This window comes from Nesoenas mayeri, assembly GCF_963082525.1.
Source record: "Nesoenas mayeri genome assembly, chromosome: 1".
Classification (NCBI taxonomy): domain Eukaryota; kingdom Metazoa; phylum Chordata; class Aves; order Columbiformes; family Columbidae; genus Nesoenas; species Nesoenas mayeri.
Window position 1 is genome coordinate 188,135,155 of NC_137541.1, and position 21,873 is coordinate 188,157,027.

The 21,873-nt window shown below is 36.2% G+C and overlaps 1 protein-coding gene across 4 annotated transcripts in view; it reads right to left on the minus strand.

The window, feature by feature from the left end:
• The window catches only part of NBEA (neurobeachin), a gene marked incomplete at both ends in the record, with an annotated part of 484,059 nt that overhangs the window by 31,905 nt on the left and 430,281 nt on the right, over positions 1–21,873 (minus strand). For all 4 annotated transcript variants that reach the window (XM_080363323.1, XM_080363325.1, XM_080363322.1 and 1 more), the window contains one exon: positions 13,679–13,846. In XM_080363323.1, the coding sequence (XP_080219449.1) occupies positions 13,679–13,846 (168 nt within the window). The remainder of the gene's footprint in view (positions 1–13,678; positions 13,847–21,873) is intronic.

Genomic DNA, 21,873 nt, shown 5'->3' on the forward strand with positions numbered 1-21,873 from the left:
TTGCTCCCAGCCCATGGCAAATTCACTGCGTTTTCTTCCTTGCTGTTTGCCTGTGTACAAGGCAGACAGGAAACATCCCAATGCTGTGCAAAACTCTGAACATGGGGTGGAACAGAAGGAAGTAATACGTTTATTCATAGTTTTGTTTACAATTACATTTGACTTTTTTAAAAAATTTTCAGAATAGAATAGAATAGAATAGAATAGAATAGAATAGAATAGAATAGAATATTTCAGTTGGAAGAGACCTACAATAATAATTCAGTCCAACTGCCTGACCAACTTGGAGCTGACCAAAAGTTAAAGTTTGTTGTTAAGGGCATTGTTCAAACACCTCTTAAACCCTGACAAGCTTGGGGCATCGATCACCTCTCTAGGAAGCCTGTTCTAGTGTTTGAGCACCCTCTTGGTAAATAAATGTTTCCTAATGTCCAGTGAAATCCTTCCCTGGTGCAGCTTTGAACATCCTGTCACTGGATCCCAGGGGGAAGAGCTCAGCACCTCCGTCTCCACTTCCCCTCCTCAGGAAGCTGTAGAGAGCAATGAGGTTGCTCCTCATGTAAAGAACATTTTATTATTTTCATTTCATGCCATTATTTTCTTCAGTTGAACTGTTTTTTTTCTTATGTTCATGTTTGTAATAATTCATGTCCCATACAGATTGGTAACATTTACTAAAATTTTTTTGTGTTCCTTGATGTCATGCCAAATGAAATCATGACTCTGTCATCATTCTCCCAAATCTGTATTAAGTTTATAAAAGAAAAGATTGCTTTCTTTGATCATTAAGTAACTGAATACAACACGTTAGAAAAGATTTTACCTCTAAGTTACTTTTGTGAGAGATACATAAGCATGATACAATAATTCATTAAATATGTAACTGTATGCCATAAATGGTTAAGGTTTTGAAACCTGGGCAATCAGAATTTTTTATTTTTAAATGACTGATAACTGCCTTCAAGTAGTTTTCTAATTGTTATCTAATGGGCAACCTCTGAAATAAGGATTTATCTTTTCTGAAGACAACCCCCTATTTATTTTAAAACAAGAATTTTTGTTGTTGTTTTTGGATGATAAATATTAAAGATAATTGAAATAATTTCTCATCACCTAAACTCTACCTATATAAGGAAACACTTCCATATCCTCTTTTTTTTTCTATTCAGACACCAGCCTTTATGGTTACATTCAAAGGTTACATGGACAAAACGTCTATGTAATTTGTTGTGTGAGAGGCCAACCTAGATGATCTTTCCTGTCTGGTGTTTTGGTCTATGGAATAAGCTTCTTTTTGACATCTTGATTCTACAGTGCAAATTACTAAAATGTACACAGAATTCTGCAACACAGAATTTCCCTGTTGATACTTCTCCTTTGTATTACTACTTTATGTGATGGTAATCAAAGCATCACAACATGTAGAATTGCAGGTATCTCCTAGCTAGTGTTTGCAAACCAAACCAAGCCAAGCCAAGCCAAGCCAAGCCAAACCAAACCAAACCAAACCAAACCAAACCAAACCAAACCAAACCAAACCAAACAAAACTAACCAAAACAAACCAGTTCCATTGCCTCAATGTGCCTCCTATTGTATAAATCCTGTTACTAAGAGAGAACTTTCACTGTTAGGACTTAGCAATATCTTTCTCAGAACATTTTCTATTCTGGCCAAACTCTTCTTTCTGAGTTTGTGTTACCAGTTTCAAATTCCAAGAAATTCAAGTCCTTGTTATTATCAAAACTCCTCTTGAAGCAATCCTGGCCTGCATCTTTCTGGTTTTGTTTGTTATTTGTTTGTTTAGTTTTGTTTTGGGTTTTGTTTGTTTGTTTTAATCTACCATTGCAGTCCTAGGTTTGTCATACCTTTTAATTCTTGACACTCCTACTAAGGAGTTGTCTCTTTTAAGCCAAGCATTTCCTTTCCTGTCCCTTATGTCATCCTTTAACTCATTTATTTTTCTCTTTTGCATATGAAATACAAGCCAGGATGCTGAAATCTTAATTTATGTTTTTAGATCTTTGGGATGGAGCAAACTTATGACACAAACATTATTTTCTGAAAAGGCTCTTAGGATTCCAAGTTTATTATTGCAAATAAGGAAAAGTTATTTCAAGGCTTTTCTGAAGCAGAGAGAATTTTGTTACATTTTCTTGAGTAAGAAATAAAAAATTGTCTGAATTTTTAAATGTAGTTTCTCTTCTGACTGGAACCACTACAGATTTTCAAAGTCAGCAAAAGAGGAAGTGAAGGAATAAAAAAATTATATGAAAACTGTCATTAGCATCCCTTAGTTGGCAGTCACTAAAATTTACAGGCATTTAAAAAAAATAAAACACTGCTGTGGTCTGGAGTGTAACAATTGTTTCCACATGTGAAAAGCAGTGAGTAACAGCCAGAAAGCCTGAAGTTCCAGTTGTGCTAGGCTAAAAATTGCCAGTAGTATTTTTCAAAACACCATCAACTGCATTTAGAAACCTCCTAATTTTTACAAGTCAAAAGCACTTCAAGTCTTTTTTGTTTAGCAATGCCTAACGAAATTATATTATGCAATATCTCAATGAACTCACTAATGAAAAAAGAAGTCCCAAAGGTCAACACTCAAAAATTACACAAAGCTCTAGCAAAGCTGCAAACATAATTCCTCTGCTTTAACAACCATACCAAGAGCTCTCTGTTCCTATGGTAATTTCTTCACTTCTTCGATAAGGCTACCAAGGAACACCTTTCCTAACCCTTTCCATTCCTCCTTCTCTGCGTCAAGATCTCCAAATGTCCGTTCTGTCCTTTTCCCCTCTTTGTTGTTCACCTGCCTTCTCAAGCTCCCATTGTACCTTGACTTTTCTTTCCCTCCCTCAAGAAGACAGGAGTTGTGTGAGCAATCTCTAGTCTGGACAAAACAGCAAAGCTGAGCACCTCTCTTTCCACAGCCCAGTCTGGAAAGCAGAAGTGGTCAACCTGAACTCCACTCACAGCTCTCAACAGGCCAATGCATCAAGTGAATAAAAGCAGTGGTATTTTTGAGGAAACTTGGGGAATTAATATTTCTGAAGGACCCTTGACTTTCAAGCTGAGTGACCAAACAGCTCAAGTTTTCTGGTAGGCAGGAAAGATCACAGAAGAAGAAAGAGCCTGGCTTTTCTGGTACCTGCACAGCTGCTAGAATAAAAGGAAAAACTAACCAGGATGAGAATAAAATACAAGTACCCCAGACTTGTTAAGTGCTTTGGGGAGCAATTGGAGTGGAGCCAAGGAAGCAGCATTGGACTACGTCCCATGGAGTTCAGGGAGGCAGATATCACCTGAATAGTGCACTGCCTCTTACATATAGCAAAATTTTACTGTGTTCCTTAAGAAGGGAGGATGTGTTGGGGACCTTATCAGGTTTAATACCATTTATTAGCTCCCCTTGCCCTTGGTTTTGTTTAAGACACCATATATGCTTTTAATTGCCATTTTTAGGAGCACAGAAGCCTTTAAGCATAGTCATCCTATCCATAAAAATGCAACAGTAATATCAGCAGGAGGCTTCATTGAAACTTTGAAACTTCATCCACTCTTTTCTAATTATTTTTTTTCTTCATGACTAAGCGCCTTAAGAGTGTATGCTTACAGCTGGTTTAACTGTGCTTTTTATTTTAAAAGCTAACTTGTGAGCTTTAAAAGTTCACAGTTAAGCTTTTAAAAATCAACAGTAAATGTATGTAAAGTTTCTGCATGGCAAATTTATTTCAGGAGGGAATGATTTTGTAAAGAACAAAAATTCTTAAATTTTCGCACCTCTTTCATTATTTTTTTGTCCATCAACTGAATTTATCATTTTTTTAAATAAAAAAATTCTCAGTTCTGTCCTCAGTACCATCCTCTTTCTATCTTAGGAAATGCTTGTACATTTGCATTGTATTCTGTAAAACTACCACACATTTACACATTTTGTGACAAAATTGGCAATATAAGAAATAAAAAAGGGAATGTGAATATTTAGGACAGTATGTAATTGCTGTGACTTGATGTAAATTACATGCAACTGACTTTGTTTGTAGGAAGCATAGTAAACTATGACTCTGGATAGAAATCTACATGTGGTAGGTGCTCAGGACATCTACTGACCACATTTTTTTCAACCTGTTGACTTTAGCCTATGGAGAGCTCCAAAGAGCTAAACTGACTGTCTTGAAAAATTTCTACCCATAATGTAGCAATTTTAAAAAATAATTTCTACATTAGACATTACTTTGTCAAAAAAAAAAAAAAGATAATCCTGAATTAAAACAAAAAATATACAATGACTCATTCAATGGAAGTTAATGTCATCATAAGAGGCACATTCTCATGCAATTACTGATGAAGAAGTTGCGTTCATGTTGTGCTTACATCAATCATCATAACAGAAAAGAGTAGAATAAAAATTACAGATGAGAAATACATACCCCCTTACCATGCATTTTTACAGTTTTTGCCCATTCTAGTTTGAAATGATCCATTTAATGAGGCTTCTACAATTTCTCTTATGAGATTTGTACAGTTAAATTACAGTCTATAGACCTTAGGAAACTTCTTCTGTCATTAAGCCTGAACTTTCCTGTCTGAACTTGATCCTGTAAGTGGTAGTTAATTTTGCATCAGATCAAATAATATCCCTATCTCAGTTAGCATAAGCAACTCTCCACATTCCTGCCTTTCTGCTACACATCCCCTTTCACTCCATTATTTTCTATCAAGCTCTTGAAATCCTGTTCATAAATCAGTCTTCTCTGTCCTCTCATCACTTGTATGCTCTTCTCTGAACTCTCTGAAATCTTTCTGGTAAACCAGCATAGAGAATAACATACCACACTCATGAGGATGTTCAGCCAAAACATGAGAGAAACAGGGTTGACTAGTGACTGTTCATATGCCATGGCAATTTGGACAGTAGCTGACAAGAATTCCAATGATCATAAGCAGGTAGCCTTTTAGACTACTGGGACAGTGACATCTTTTGATGTAGAAGTAAATAAACGAAGGTATAGGATCAAGTCTAGAGACTTGTGGAAAAGAAACTTTAGTGAAAAATAAACCTTATTAATAGCTAAACTAACGAGTAATCTTTACTGCTGGAGGGATAACTTACACGTTTCAGAAAGCCATTACACAGAACATACACATCATATTTATTTCTACTTATTTTACAATTAAGAACATCTCCTACAGGAAAACACAGAAGAAAATGGGCAAAAGAGGGAAGCAAACAACAGAACAGGCTTCCTGAAAGCTTGTAGTAATAAAAGAGGAAAGAGTACTTAATCATTAAAGAATGCATTTTAGCTGTGACTTCTTTTTCTTCTGGTTTATTATTGAAATAAAACATGAACACTGAAGACATTTTTTAATGCTTGGAATGTGGAACAGACTCAGTAAACCAAAGTATCTACTATGCGCATTTTGTTCTTGTTTTATAACTATATACTAAACAAATTTAAAAGTATGAGTTCTGTTTTATTTTTGCTTTGTCAACAAAAAAAACCCAGCAAAACTCATGAGTAAAATCTTTCATTGTTAATGAAGTAAAAAGTATTAAGAATGTGGTAATATTGCATTAGTGGGTTTCTTTTTTTAAGTGAATGGAAAGTAAATGCTGGCTTATCTCTTTGCTCTCAGCTTCATCTTTCTATCACAAATCCTCTGCCTTGTTCCCGTCCTAAGAAGGTGCTCTGAGATTTGCAAAGCACATACTCTTTATTAGAAATTGTGGTTATGATGAAGCTCCAACCATCTGCCAGCCTCCAATTTATCCACCGCAGGACAGAAGAACTATCTCAGAGAACTGGCAAACCTTCAAAACAAAAATCTGAAAAGGTACTGACAGGGATGTAGGTAAAACCTACATACTGAAAGGTGTCACATGTAGTATTCATGAAGCTTCAGTGCATATTAGAATTTCAGGCTTGGAAACAGGTTATACTGCTACATTTAAAATAAATGTTCTCAGTTATTTTCAGGCTTTACCTTCTAAAGAAGTAATTCTGTTTGGATTATTTCCCAGAACGCATTCTTCAAAACTTCACTTTGTTCTTGACATAAATTGAAAACAATAATATAGATATACTGTACACAGGCTTCAAAATGGCATTAAAGAGGCACATTATCAATATGTTTAAAACATTTAGAAAGCTCAGCTTTGCATCTTTCTAAGTGAATGACTAGATACTTACACTGAGTAATATCTGTTCCAATAAACTGCTGTGTGTGAAATGTTTTGAATAATAGTTAATTTATGCTGAGGTAATGACAGCATAATATAACTGAAATCTGTGCTAATAGGAAAAAAGAAGCCCCTTCCAGCTATTTCTGTTACAATCAGCTGCAGTAATTTTCACCCCATCTCTCTGTCTCTCTCACATAAAATATTACTTTAAGGGTATGTTAAAATGCTTGTTGCTAATTTTAAAAATCAATAATTGGTACCTGTCATCCATATGGAGAAAAACAAAATAACCAGGCAATAAAGAAGAATTTTTCATGTACAAGATCTATATTTTATATATTTCTGCAATAAAAGAGAGCAATTGTGGTTAATGATGTTCTTTTTATATAGACAAAACATTAAACTCAGTTCGCCTAGGACTCTAGGATGTTCTGACAAAAATGTATATTAAATTTCTGACCTAGATGGGAACTGGCCAAACAATTCTAAATAACACTCAGAGTAGATTGAGACATTTTCCAGGGTATAAGTTATTCACAAACTCACCCTAGTATTCCTTTGATGAATGAATTATCTGAAATATTTATCAAATAGGTTGGTTGAAGTCTCATCAGTTAAACAAGTTATCAGCAGTTCTTCTGTTTGAATGCTCGGTGGATGATTGGTGATGTACTTTGAGTGGCAGTGCTAAGCTCTGTCTGGATGAATTATAAACAACTCCCAGAACTTCCAGTATGCCATTTGGACCCAGACCCATCTAAACATCACAACCTGTTTTATTTCCAGAAACTGCATATTTTCTTGACTATGAAAAGATTCTGAATATCCATAAATATAAGACAGCATGATCCAGGAATGGTCATGGACTCAGATCAGCATAGATTCACTAAAATACTGACTACCTGATCATCTCTAATATATTAATTAACTGGAGATATCATGGTCAATCATAAATCTAGCTGCAGATAACTGTTTTAAGCAATGGTAAAAAGGATGTTTTTAATTTGGAATCCTACGGATCAGATTATGATTTCTGACTCCTTGTCATAAATGACTTCTATTACATAGGGTAGGTGTTACCAAAAAGTTATTTCATGGTAGAACTGGATGCAAAGTTAAAATGTTTCTGTTTTTCTGCAGTAAACACCTTCTGAAAGCTCTTTTTCCTGAACGAGACACAAGTAAAAGCGCACATATTAATTTCAAAATAAAAGCCTATGCATTGAAAGATTACTGTATAGTAAATGACCTCTTGCAATTTACACTAATTCCTTATCAAATATTCTGATTAAAGGTGTCTTATCTTGTATTCTGTGTCTTCTGCAGGAATCTTTACCTACAGAAGTAAATACCTTACCATAAAAAAAAAAAAATCCCTGTTTTCCTTCTTGATCTACAGAGACCTAACAAAACAAAGTGACAGCAAGTGAAGACTCTTCTCATTTACAGAAGAGGAGACTGAACTCTGAAACTTACTAGAAATACATAAAAATGATTATATCCACACACATGCCCAGAGCAAAATGTAAACATCCAGTTAGTTTCTATTGATGATCTCTTCATGCATATAGAACAGACTTACAGGCAAACAAAATTAAAAAATAATCATGGTGGTTTTTTCCGAAAAATTGAGTATAAATTGGGGGTGGGGGGGAGGGAGGGGAGAAGAAAGAAAGAAAGACGAACAAAAACAAGCACACAAACAAACAAAACCAAAATAAAACCACCAAAACAAGCCTGTTTTGTATGTCTGGGAAACACAGTATTCAGGAGCGAAGGAGACGTAGACTTCTTGACAAAAATCAACAGGATTCAAGCACACATTTCTCAGAGAACAGAGCCCTTAGCATATAAGAAAATAATTTCCACTTTGTTGATGCCTTTTACTCGAATTACTGTTCTTGCTATACAGATTCCTTCAATGAGCTTTGAAAGAAGTGGATATTGACACTACTTGCCACTTCCTCCTTATTTCACCACTACCCATATTCATGCATAAGCAGGACTGCTCCTAGAAAGGAAGTAAAGACCATCCCTTGTATGGAGGCAATTAAGCACAACTGAACATGTAAGTGGCCGGTGCTGTGGGTACAATTCAATCAAGCAGATCCATAGGGGTGGTTTTGATATTCTTGTCACATCAAAGAAACGGCGCCCAGAAGAAAAAGATCTAACAAGTTAAAAATGAAATCAGAATAAATAAGAATAAATCCAAGTGAAAGCAAGAATAAGCACATGGATACAAGGGCTGGCGTTTCCTTGAGAGCATTATATAGTGCTATTAGAACAGCGTGTTAATTTTTTCCTCATAAATTTGCCAGGTTCAGCCACCAGGGACAGGCCAGCATTCCAGCTCCCTTTGTTAAAGATATATCTATCTTGCTGAGTCTTGACAGCCTGATCATGTCAGCCCTCTGTAGTAGCAAAGAGTGTTTCAGCAAGGAGGGGGGAAAAGCAAAGGAGGAAAAAAAAAAGAAGTGAAAACTGATGTGATCTACTCTGCTTCCTGTGGGCATATTTCACTATAGCAGATCCAGAGGGATGCTTTGTTGTTCCTGTCAGATCAAAGAAAGAGATAACAGAAGAAAATATAAGAGGAAAAATAAAACCCAGAAATAAGGGCAACTGAAAAGCACTGCAAGACTACCGCTTCATTACGACTTTTCAAATTATTTAAATATGCTAAATATCAAGTCACCACCAAAGAAATAAATATTGCATAGGCCATATGCTCTGTTAGCTGCCAGCAAAACTGTCCTACTAGGATTAGTTTATGGGCGCAGCAACCGCCTGTCAAACACTAGCAATTTTAATCATTTTTCAATTTGCTGTGTGAGTTGCGAGGATGCTCAGGTATTTTGACAGGTGGCTGCTCGGAACAAATATCTGAGCCAAGTAGCTTCACACTGCTTTGCTTTCCTACTCAGAATTCCTGTTGACTGAGGGGACAGAGCATTTGGTGAAGATGTGGCAGTCGCAGGAAAGTCATTGTACTGCACTGCAAGCTGTATTCGCAGCTCACATCCAACACGAGGATGACAAAAAGTTAGCAAAAAGAACATTTGTAATCACAAGCAAGCTGAATGTCTAAAAAAGAAAAAGAGTTCTGACTATCATTTTAAACAAATAAACAGAAAACCTGAAATATTCCTTTCCTGAGAGGCTATGCACTAGATGTGCTTTCAGTGCTACACGTGATTATTCTATTATGTACTAACTGAACATGCCCACTTAATTATTTTGTGGTTCATCTACAAGGTAGTAATGCAAATGATTTTCTAATGACCAGTATAACTGTGCTGTTTCCTTTCAGTCACAACAGTTTGTGTAAAAGAGAAACATTTCCTAACTTGAAAAAAACACAATTCTACTGATTTTTGAGAGTCTAGATTTCCAGGTGTTTAGGAAAATGAGATTCTTAAAATCCATAGACATCCTGGCAGAAACAAAGGGAGAAACTAGGTTTATCTAAAGAGGTGAACCAATAACATTGAAGCACCATAAATAAACTACATTTCCAATAACATTCTGTATACGTTAGCATTCTCAGCATCAGCCCTCTAAAGTCAGCCAAATCTGTCCAGAGGAAAGGATTTAGATTATGATGTAAACTAACAGTAAAGACAGTTCCAAATAACATCTAATGTCCAATATAACTACTGTTTACATATTAAAAAGAGATACAGGCTTTGTACAAGGGATGTTCTGTCATGTTTCTCCACAGGAGAAGACTGTCATGGTAAAGTTCATTATCAATTACTGCTTTACAAGTACAAGATGAGTTAAGCTGTCATAATTTTCTCAGCCAGAGATCCTGTGCTGTCAAAGAATGTCAATTTTTAATCTGACAAAAGGAAGAAAATTATCTGTTATTCTGACCTCTAATTTCTTGACATTTTAATGCTGTAATTGCTGTGGTTAGTGCTGCAACCATGATTTCACCTGTCAAGTAAGAATGAATCAATACCCTTAAGCTATTCTTTGAGTTTTAGCTTTCACCTCACTGCTTTTACTTTAAAAGGGGAAAAATTGACAAATAGAATACAAAAGACTGCGATTAAAAAAATTAAAATAGGGGCCTGAAAAATGTTTATTTTGCTACACATTTTTTCTCCTCCTATTGTAATATGAAAACAATTTTGTGATGTGCAGCATAACAGAGACCATTAGAAGCAACAGAACTGGTGAATTTCCCAATTTCTAATCACATAAGTTCTAAAACACAAAATTCAATTTTACACATTCTGTGGAGCATTGAAGTCAGGACTTTCATTTTGCTCTTATTACTCATTAAGATACAGAGATTAAATATTTTCTGTGGTATCAGAAAATTAAAAAGTTGTTTGAAAAATTGAAATCAGTATATTAAATCAAATCAATATATGCTGCTCATCCAGATCTTAAGTTGCTAAAGAGTTATTACAAGAGCAGACATGTGATTTCATAGAATTCAGTAATCTCAAATTTAATGCTAACCCAGTGTTCCAGTTTCACCCATTGTGAATTTGCAAAATAGAAAATGAAAAAAGCAAGCCAGAGCCTTCTACTAGATAGGTTTAAACAGAATGAAAGCACACGGATGGCCACATTTCCAGTGTCAAAACAGTAGAGAGTTCTTAGAGGGCTTCTCCACACATGTGAGAAAAATGTAAGGAATGGTAGGGGTGGGTTATCTCACCACTGAATGTATTTTTGCTCCAGCTAGAAGGCTACTGAAGTGGCTCCTTTACCATTTTTCACAGAAAGGTAAGAACATTTTCCTCAGTGGCTGAGGTGCTCAGACAAAGGGTGGAAGTAAAAGGGCCAAGGTACAGCATGAACAGCTCACAGAAATCTGCTTTTTAAAAATCTTGTCTTCCAATCAGTTCACATCTAAATGGGAGGCTTTTTTGTTTGGTTGGTTTGGTTTTGTTTTGATTTGGAGCCTTATTTCACTGGACAGGTTCAGTTGGGACTCAGCTCAATATGAAATTAGTTACGGCCACAGTTTGAGGATGCTACTGTCGTATTTGAGTCCATTGGTCTGATAACGGCTGCTGCCAATAAGGTTGTATTGATTGGCTTATTTTACAGCCATTTATTGAGAGCAGTCAGTGTCTTCTGTGTGAAAGAAATGTTTCACTTTATTTAGAAAACAAACAGCAAGAGCATTTGGATACTGAGAGATGTGTTTTCCTGTTTAACTGCAAAATTCAATTAATTTTAAATTGCAATTTCTAAGTTAAGATGCCAGACAGCACCACCTGCCACTGTAAAACATACTAAACAATTGTTATCACTATTCTTAGAGGTGCTAGTGTCCTATCATTAAATTTCTGTATTTTTAAGTGGTCTTCAGAGGCTTTTAAAAGATCTTTTTGCTCCTAATTTATTTTCTGAAATATCTAGTAAAAGTCAGAATAAAGAAAAGAAAAAATCAAGTCAACAAATCAATGTGTATAGAACACATACACTTGTAACAGAAATACGACATCCAAATACCTGATCTACTAGATCATCAAGATGTCAAATGCTTTATTACTGGCAGAGAATGTCTGCTAGTCTCATAAATAGAGCTCAGGGAAATAGATGAAAGCTCTAAAGCTGTCTATATTTACATGTGTATTGTAATTTCTGATTAAAAATGAATAAAAAGTATTTTTTAACCTTTTTATGACAAACCACAAATCACAAATCTGAGATCTCTTGGAGGAGAAGCATACTATTTTTACATGCATGCATAGAAATTTATATGAATCTATATATAACAAAAATTAGAAGGATTCAGTCTTTCTAGACGTCTTGCCTTCTCATTGCTAACAACTAATATTATTTACTACTATAACTTGTGGCAATGAAGATAAAGTTGTGTTTTTAGAAGTTTACATGGTGCAAATAGCCTAAGAAAACTGACAGGGCATGGGTTAGACGTACAAGTGAGTGAACAAAAACACCTCCATGAATTTCTTCAAATTTCTGATAACAAGTTATGCATGTAAGTAGAGTCACAGGAGATCTGGAGTCTCATCATGTCATAAGGTGTTAAATAGTGTGCACAGACAAACAGATAGACCTCAATGCTACAAGCTGTCCTGTGGGAGTAGACCCTTAAAGTCAAGACGTAGGAGTCTGCCCATGCAAATCAGGACCTTAAACTATGCAAATCCCTTGTATTCATGGTGCTTGACACCTGTTTTATATTTTAAAAAGCATTACTCTTTTTGTATCTCCAGTTTTGTAGCTTACTGACTCTTCCTGTGCTCAAAGTTTTAAATCCAGCAAACTATTATGTAGACGTCAACAGGAAATATTTGAGGCAGTGGTATCAAAGCAGTTCTGCCCATTCTCAAAGCTAAGCAAATACTAACTGTTTGCAAAATATATGCTTTGCAGTGCATGGTGTGAAAATCTAGCTCTAGGAAGCAAGAAGTCTGAACATTGTTTTCATTCTGCTCCTCAAAAAGCACCAAATGTAACAAGATGCAACAGCGCACTACTGAAAAACAACTTGCCAAAACTCAATATTTAGCTGAAAATAAATGCTTTCTAGATCTATTTATTTTCTGAAATCTGTAAATTCTGTCTCTAAGATTGGAAAATAAACAAACAAACAAACAAACAAAAACCCCATTGCCTGGCAATGTATAAATTATTACTGTTTTGCATACAGCAGATGGCAGCTATCTCGGGGAATGGAAGATTGTGTGTACAGCTTCATCACAGCAGTACTCATCTAGCAGCTGTTGCTTTTTCACACTTTTCACCGAATTTCAATTGTTTTAGCCAACAATTGTTGGCTATTAAGTTGATATTGGAAAATGATCATTCAAACTAACAGCCTTACTACAAATAAATACAGTCACTGGACGAAAGCACATGTCAAGGTAGAGAATATATTTTTTTTTAAATTTACTGATAAATTTAAAACTCCCACCTGTACATATGTGCACCTATATATATTTCACTCATATGTACATAAAACCATAAATACTTGTATTCACAACAAATAGCAAACATTTTCTATTTTGGTAACAGTTTGATTATACTTCATGTGATTAACACAAAAGTAATCTGAACAATTGTTACTGTCACTCTGGCAAATGTAGTGTTTTTCAGATATATGTTCTCACCAACATTATCTGACTGAAAAGGTTAGGTTTTTTCCCTATGACTATGATGCAGGTTTTTCTTTTAGCTTTTCAGGTCTAGCACGTGAAGTTAATAAAAGTAAATTAGAAAAAGTAGCAGAATATATGTTACAGAACATACATTACATTATAGTTTCCCATATCATAACTGACCATTAAATGCACTAGGAACTCCAAGCAAACAAAATACTTTGGGACATCTGTTTTATTGCTAGTTTATGAATACTTGCTTCTGAAGTCACCTAGGGCCCAAGTTCTGAATCAAGTAACACAACAATTTTCTCCAGCAACGAAAGATGGAAAAAGTACAATTTCTTGTGAGTTGACAGCAGTTTTTAGAATGAAATGGCGGTAAAGACCTACCTCCCTGAGGACAGGATCAGTGATACTGTCCAGGTTCACAGAGCCTTCATATGTTAGGTAGTGGAAAACATTGAGTGCACGCACTGCTTCTGGTCCTCGTTGCTTGTAGCCAAATACAAGGTCAATCCACTGATGAAGTTGACATGATACAAACTCGCTTTCCAGGGCCTGTGAGTGAATTTCAGAGTTAGGAAGTAAATTCCATCTTGCAATTTCATGCTTAAATTATGTCCTACCTTTTCCTATTAACTGAGGAAACATAATCGATATCATTACATTTCTTGTTCAGGCTTATTTGATATATTTGAAATCCTTCAGACATTAAACATAGAACTAGTTGTATTGAGAGAAACACTAAAAAGAATATACTATTCTTTCCTTCAGCTTTATATCACGCTAATTTTCTTCTCATATACTGGGTTTCTCGTAGCTGCAAGCTTGTCAAATAAGTTAGGTAATTTGTCAAGAAAAACTGATGAAACCAGGAAAACAATTAAAAAAAACCAATCTTCCAACTAATTTTCCAACTTGTTCTAATTAGTCTTAAATGTAAAATGGAAACTTGAAGATTAAAAGCAAAATGAGGTTCTGAACTCCATGTATGAATTTTGACTGATTTCTCAAAGGAGAAAAGCATTTTTTGCACTCATTTTTTACATTAGTTCGGTAGAAGAAAAAACACAGGCCACTACTAGCTGGTTTAAAAATGGGTTGAAAGATTGCTATTCCTTTGCTCATAATACAGAGAGAGATTAATTCTAGACAGAGGAAATGATGACCGTATTATCATTGAGCCTGATCCAACCAATGTGCCTTTATCACACATGACTGGCTTCCTTAGTAGATACCATTGCCTGAACTGGAGATTTCACAAGCTGAAGGTATGACACAGTTCCTCCTTATCCCTCTACCAGACTACCTATATTAACTTCTCGTGTGCCTGTACCTGAATACAGAAATATTTCTCCTATAAGACTCATCAAGCATTTAAGATGGCATCCTGGCACATTCATTCCTTCTTTCCTAATGCTGCCTTCAGAGAAGAGCTGTGATAAACAGGAGCTGGTGTGAAAATAAAGATTCATGGTTCACTGAGAAGTTTTCATACGTGTCCTTTCCCTAACTGCATCACAGTCCTGATTTTGTACAGTGTCATATACCTCATTCCCTTCAAGCAGGACAAGTGCAGTTCAGTTCTCACATCACAAACTTAGTTTATTAGGAAAAAAATCCCAAAACAACAGAATCACAGAATGGCCGAGTTTGGAAGGGACCTCTGGAAATAATCTTGTCCATCCCCTCTCCTCAAGCAGGATGACCTAGAGCCGGCTGCCCAGGACTATTCAGACGGCTTTTAAATATCTCCAAGTATGGAGACTCCACAAGCTCTCTGGGCAACCTTTGCCAGAGCTCAGTCAATCTCACAGTAAAAAAGTGTTTCCTGATGTCACAGGGACCCTCCTGTGTTTCACTTTGTTCCCATTGCCTCTAGAGCTGTCACTGGCCATGACTGAAAGAGTCTGGCTCTCTCTGAAAAAAAATACTGGCCTTAATACAATTTAATATGTTAATGTCTGTCAAGCTTACTACTACTCCCTGCATAGAGCCAGAGCTGACAACAACCCTTTATATTACATTATCTAATACTTTTCATTCTCAAAGATTGTGGTGGTGTTTTTTTTCCTTCCCCTGAGAAAATCTAATTCCTCCATTGTTTCCAGCCCAGTGCCACAACTCAGCACAAACACTCTCCAGCTGGGACAGAGTTTCATGTCTGCCCCAGGAAAATTCAAATTTTACAGAGGGATAAACTTCAGGAAAAAAAAAAAAAAAAGTGTTTTCATTTTATTCATTTACATTAAAAGGAAGCTGCTTCCAAAATCACCATCGGACATTGTAGCACCGTGCCATGGAATGCCCACCACCCCACATGCAGGAATAGCCACAGACAGAGCAAACCACAGGGGCCCAGCTCCTTTCTCCTGTAATGTTCCACATGGAAGAGGAACTCTCTGTGCTGTGGTGGAAAGCCAGACCCTTTTCTGTCAAAAACAGTAACTGTTATTTCTGAGAAAAATGGAAGGGAAGGCTCAGGCCTAATAGCTGACATGAAGATCAGTTTTCAAGGGATGAAGTGCAGCATACCATAAGAAGCTATAAAGAAATGTTGCACAGAACCATATAAAAATAGTTGTTTCCTTTTCCAAATCATACGCAAATTGCAAGTAATATAATTTAAATAGCATTAATACTAATTAATACTAAATACTATTACACTAATACTATTTGGCTTCAAAGCATGCCTCCTAATAAATAAGAAAATCCAGATTCATAATAATATTGTCTTGTGTGCACGCAACATGATATAGTTGGCAACTTCATCATCCCATACAATCTTTTTCATAGGACTTTTACCTCATTTAGCATGCGGGATGTTAGCAAGCAAAGATAAAATTAAGTATGCCACACAAACCATAAATAAAGCATTTCCTAACTTTTAAATGCTCAAATTTTAATGTTCCTTCATATGTAATAAAACAGAATTTCAAGCCTGTTGTCCTGCAAGCATCCATCTCCAACCAGCTTTCAGTGAAGAGCCTAACTGTTCTCTTCCTCCTCTGAACTCCGCTTATTTATAAGCTTCTTTTTGCATCTGTATCTATTATTTACTTATTAAAAAGTAATTGAAAAAAAATGTTGGGCATTTTCTTTGGTCAAAAATATCAGTATTATTTCTGGAATATGGAGAGCATTTCAGGAAAAGAGCAAAACTTTTTACTATTCAAAGGTGGGACAGTAACTTTGAAAAAATAAATGCTTGGGTCAAATGAGCATATTTCACCCATTATCTCCTCTAACATCCTCTCCCTAGTGTCAGGAGAGTTGAATGTCTATGTTATCTTTCCCTGAGGCAGTTTCTACTTGCATGACCAGCCCTTACTCAGCAGCTTGTCATTCCAGAGAAGGTCTTACTGACCCTGGCAGGTTTGGAGAACTTCTGTCTTACATGGGTGAATGATCCTTAAATAACTTATTAAATAAATTAGCTGCTTTTTAACAGCAGTATGTCATGTTTTCTGTCTCTAATTCTTTAAAGAGATTTATTGTACTGTGTTCAGAGGTCTAATGGTTCTTTAAAGGTTTGTATGCTGAAATGCAACACAAGATTTGGGGAAATTTGTAAGGAATTAATTTAATTATTTTGAACTATAAATTTAGGAACTCCACAGAAATCTGGCAGTCGGATGAATTGCTGTCAGAGATGTGAGGATGCTCGTGGTGGGAAGGGCACTAGGCACTGTGCTTTCCAGGAGCTGAATGGTGGAAGAGCAGTGTGGTGGGGGGACGCGGACAGAGGCTGGAGCGGGAGGCGCGAAGAGGAGCCAGGGCTGCAGAATAGAGTGGCCCTGCAGGGCCCTGGCACCCCACAGCCTCCAGCTCTGGACGGCCATGGGTGCTGTGTGCAGTTCATGTCCCCACCACAGGGGCGTCCTGTGGGGCATGGCGCTGGGCACCAACTACTGGAGAGAGTCCAGCGGTGGGCTACAAAGATGATTAGGGGACTGGATCATCTTTCTTATGAGGAAAGGCTGAGAGAGCTGAGTTTGTTCAGCCCAGAGAAGAGAAGGCTGAGAGGGGATGTCAACAATGCTTATAAATATCTCAAAGGTGGGTGTCAAGAGGATGGGACCAGACTCTTTTCAGTGATGCCCAACAATAGGACGTAGGGCAATGGGTACAGACTGAAACACAGGAAGTTCCATTTGAACATGAGGAGAAACTTCTTTACGTTGAGACTGCCCAGAGACGTTGTGGAGTCTCCTTCTCTGGAGACATTCAAAACATGCCTGGATGTGATCCTGTGCAACCTGCCTACTTTAGCAGGGGGTTGGACTAGATGACCTCCAGAAGTCCCTTCCAACCTCAACCATTCTGTGATTCTGTAGTAGGCAGGGTGCACTCAAGAACGGGCTGCCAGAAGGCAGCAAAGTCCTACCTGGCCCACAGTGGGGAGAAAGCTCTTGATCTGTCCTTTATAGCCTGGATTCATTTCAGTCAGGAGAAAGTTTCTGATGTCTGACCTGGTTTGCTGGTGTTTCTCCCAAATACTTCTGCAACACTATTCATGTGATACTTGCAATATCCTCTCCCTAATTTGCTGTAATGCACAGGCTGCTCTCCCTCCATCTAAGTGCCTCCTGAAAATTTATGAGCTGTTCACTGTCAACAGTACATTATTCGGTTTCTCAAGAATATGCAGTGCTCAGTAGGGAATAGGGTGACAGAATTTTCTGCATAAAAATAATTTGTAGGTACAGAAGGAATAACATACAGAAAAACATAACAATAATATCCTTATAATAGGCTGGTGATGGCCCTAAAGAACAGCATTTTTTGAGAACATTTTGGCTTTAAAGCATTTGGAGAGCTTCAATTTTTTGACCATACTTTCAATATTAAATATAAAGAAGCAATTTTTTTAGAAAATAAATAATAATTCATGCTTACAGAATTACATAATATTATTTATGGATTTTAAAGATTCCTACTGTTAAACAGTAATGAGCTAATATCCAGCTTGTTTTCTATTCTAATTAAAATGTACAGAAAACAGTGTTTTATTCAGGCGCTCTCAAACTGAACTTGTCTGAACCACTGTTATTAGTGCTTCATTTTCAAATAGCAGTATTCCAGTCAGTAGTTTTTCATGGGTTTTGTTTTGAGGAAGGAGCCTTTTATTGCTAATAGGTAAACCCCAAGCATTATTATACAGCTAGTGGGAGAAAGATAAGTGTTTTGAAGTAAAAGTACTGTGTTTTTTGTGTGTTTGCAGTCAAGTGTATGCACACATGTTCCACAGGCTGAAAATCTGACTTGTAGCTGTTTCAAAATATAAATACGTATTAGTAAGTTTATGTTTACGTATAAATTAAATAAAGGTAATATAAGCCAAGTTACTACTTAATGAGATCAAGCACTATACCTCTTTTCAGACCTTTGTGCAATATGAACGCTGTATACTTTCCTCTCCACTCATCCTAATTTGAGGTTAAAATTATTTTTTACAGAGATTCCAGTAGGAGGCATTAGTTTTTATTTTAATGCACACCATGTGCTGTGTAAAGTATCAGTAGTTCTGGATTTATAAAATATGCTATTCCAACCTTTCTAACACATGGTCGTTTTTGTTACCTGGGTATTTTGTGCCACCTGGATATTTTATGTCAGCAGCAAAGAGAAAAGCTCTGATGCTGCCTCTCATCTGTCCCACAGCTGCACTTGCCCCTCCTATTTCTTCAGCTCCTGCCTTGTTTCCCTCCCCTGCAAAGCTATATGCTGTCTGTCTCTACAAGAACTACCACCACAGTATCTTGCTTTTAACTTATATTAAGTATGTTTAAAAAGATTTATTTAAAACTACTCTGAGATACTTCGATTTTGTAGCTCTGCTTAAAAACAGACCATCAGCTGCTTCATCCTGTGAGCTGGGTTTTTCCTCTCTCCCCTTACATCTGTGCTCCTCTGTAGCCTTTGCATGTACAGAGTGCCTCCATCTATTGTTTCTCTGGCTCCTTTACCATTTCTTTTATGACTATAAGAGTAAACTCTTTACTCTTGTCATAAAATAAACAAGGCTGATATCTGAAATCAGTTTTGTTTGTTTAAAAAAAGTAATATTTTTATAAAAGTGTAACAGTAGTGAATTCTACAGATTTCAGTTATTCAGGGATGTCTGCATAGGCACTGATTTGTTACATTAGCATTTTCGAGATATAAATAAGATTCTTCAGCAATACAGAAAGTTTAAAAACAAAAAAAAGCCAACACCATTTCCAAATTAGATTGAACCTTGTGTTAGATGAATGAGTTTTAATTGCATTGAGAACAAACCTTGGCAACACACAAAATAAAATCAAAGCTACTACTGAGGAAGTAATATAAAATCTTATCTACTGCTTATCTGTTAAAAAAGGAATGTCAACTGCTGCTGAATGGTGAGGAGAAAAGATAAATCTTCCAGATCCTCATAGCACAGAGATTTCATAATAGATGTTTCTAATGACTATTCAAGAAGCTTTTTAATTATGAAATACTATATATGCTTCTGAATAGCCAGGGAAATGTACAAAAATGTAATTGGCTGCAGAAGAACGTAAATAAATCATTTCAAAGACAGAAAGAAAATTCAGTCTTAGTAACAGTTATGTAATGGGAACAGACTATGTGTAACAAAAACAAGACACCATTTAGTTTCACAAAAATATAATTTATAGTGAATGCATTTTACTCAATGCTGTAATTTGTAATTTAATATGTGCATAAGCCATAATGAAAATATCCTTATAATTAACTTTGAATTAGACAACCTTGTATCTTTTGTTTCAAAAATAAAGAACACATTATAAAAGCTCTGCTTCACTGTTTCACAGTGGTGTTCCCTGCCTTGATTTAACATGCTTGACTTACTGACTGAATCTGTTCTATTTCTGGCTCTCAGGACTGCTCTAAGTCTGTGGGGATTGAGAGGCTGAGTAGGACTACAGATGCACATCTGTGGAAGGGTTTATGCGTGGGGTTTTTTTTCCTGGTAAACTGGGAGATTATGATTGATGAGCCCAGCATTAGGATAATGTTATCAGGGACACTTTCTGCCTCTGTCCTTTGTGCCATCGCCGAGGTCAGACCATAATCATGTTAGCATTGAACATAGTGCTTTATTAATGTTTCATGAGTAACTCCGTAGTAATCAGTCTAGCTTTGTATGGATAAATAAAACTGCTATGACAATCCCTGATGTATACATTGAGTGCTTTAGAAGCTACTGTAATAGGTCTTAAGAGTAACTTGACTGAATGTCTTTTCCAGTCTCTATAATAAGTCTAATTTTCACAAGTTTAAAGGAATCTCTTTTGATGGACAAACAGTTCCACCTCCATTTCTCTGTTTAGTTAGAAGTGTAAAACACCCAACTGAACAACAAAATAAAACAACACCAAAACCCTGCCTGTCTTTTAATTATTTGCACAGAATTTTTGGGAAAGCTTGTTAACCAACTGATTAAATTACATTGATTTATGTCACTATGCCCCTGTGATGTTTTCTAGGCTATTCTCTACTTGCCTTGCTAAGTCTCAGAATGAAATGCTGAAATTCTTGCTATTATTTAAAGAAAAAGTTTACAATCATAAATGTGCAAGTAGGCTTTATATAAGGATTTATATTTACTCCTACATAAAATTACACATTACATATGCCTGCAGCAAGCAAAAAATATGTATGAACGGAAGAAAATATTGTCAGCAGGGAAAAACGAGATCCCACTGTATATAATGCAGTATCATATAGGATCTTTTCCACTGCAATGAAACAAGTATTGCTGATTTCATTAGACAAGGGATCAGGATAACACTTACTTGAAATATTCCTCAATTTTCTGTGGCTTTTCTGTAAACATGTTCTCTACTTGCTTTGCTAAGTTGCTGTAGAAGTTCCAGGCTTGCATAAGCTTGCTGTGTTTTACACGTCAGCACCACACCCAGGCTATTTTTTTTAGTTAAGATAGATTCTTGTATAATAGCCAAAGCTTGGCCTGGGGATGACCTAACTGAATAATACATCTGCTGGCCGATTCAAAACATGGAATCAGACATAAGGTAGGGAATGTCAAATTTTCCAGTACCTTTATATTTCTTCCCTACTTTGACCAGTCTAGTTTTAGTCACCAAAAAAAGGCCATAGTGGCAGTTTGCTCTACATGCTAATAAAACCCTGTGGAACGAAATTTTTCTGAAAAAATCATTACACATTTTAGCTTTTAAAATGTAATTCCATTACTTCTTACTACACATGCTATCTGCATTTTTTGTGAAAGGGATTATCCTTCTTTAGCTACTTTCTACTTTATTATAAGCTTTATAAAAAACTATGCATATATCATGCTCTTTATACATCCCAAAGTTATTCACTTTACTTCTATCCTTTGAACTCAATCCAAATGCAAATACTTCTTCTGTAATCTAGTTGCCCAGAATTTAATCTGATATTCCAGGTGCAGTCTCAAAAGGACCATAGACAGGTATAAGTGTTTACATCCTCTGTGATGCCATGATTCTCCATAGATTGTATCAAAATATACTCATTTCTGGTGAATATAAAATTACAGGGTTTTATCTAATCTAATTGCTTCTCACTGT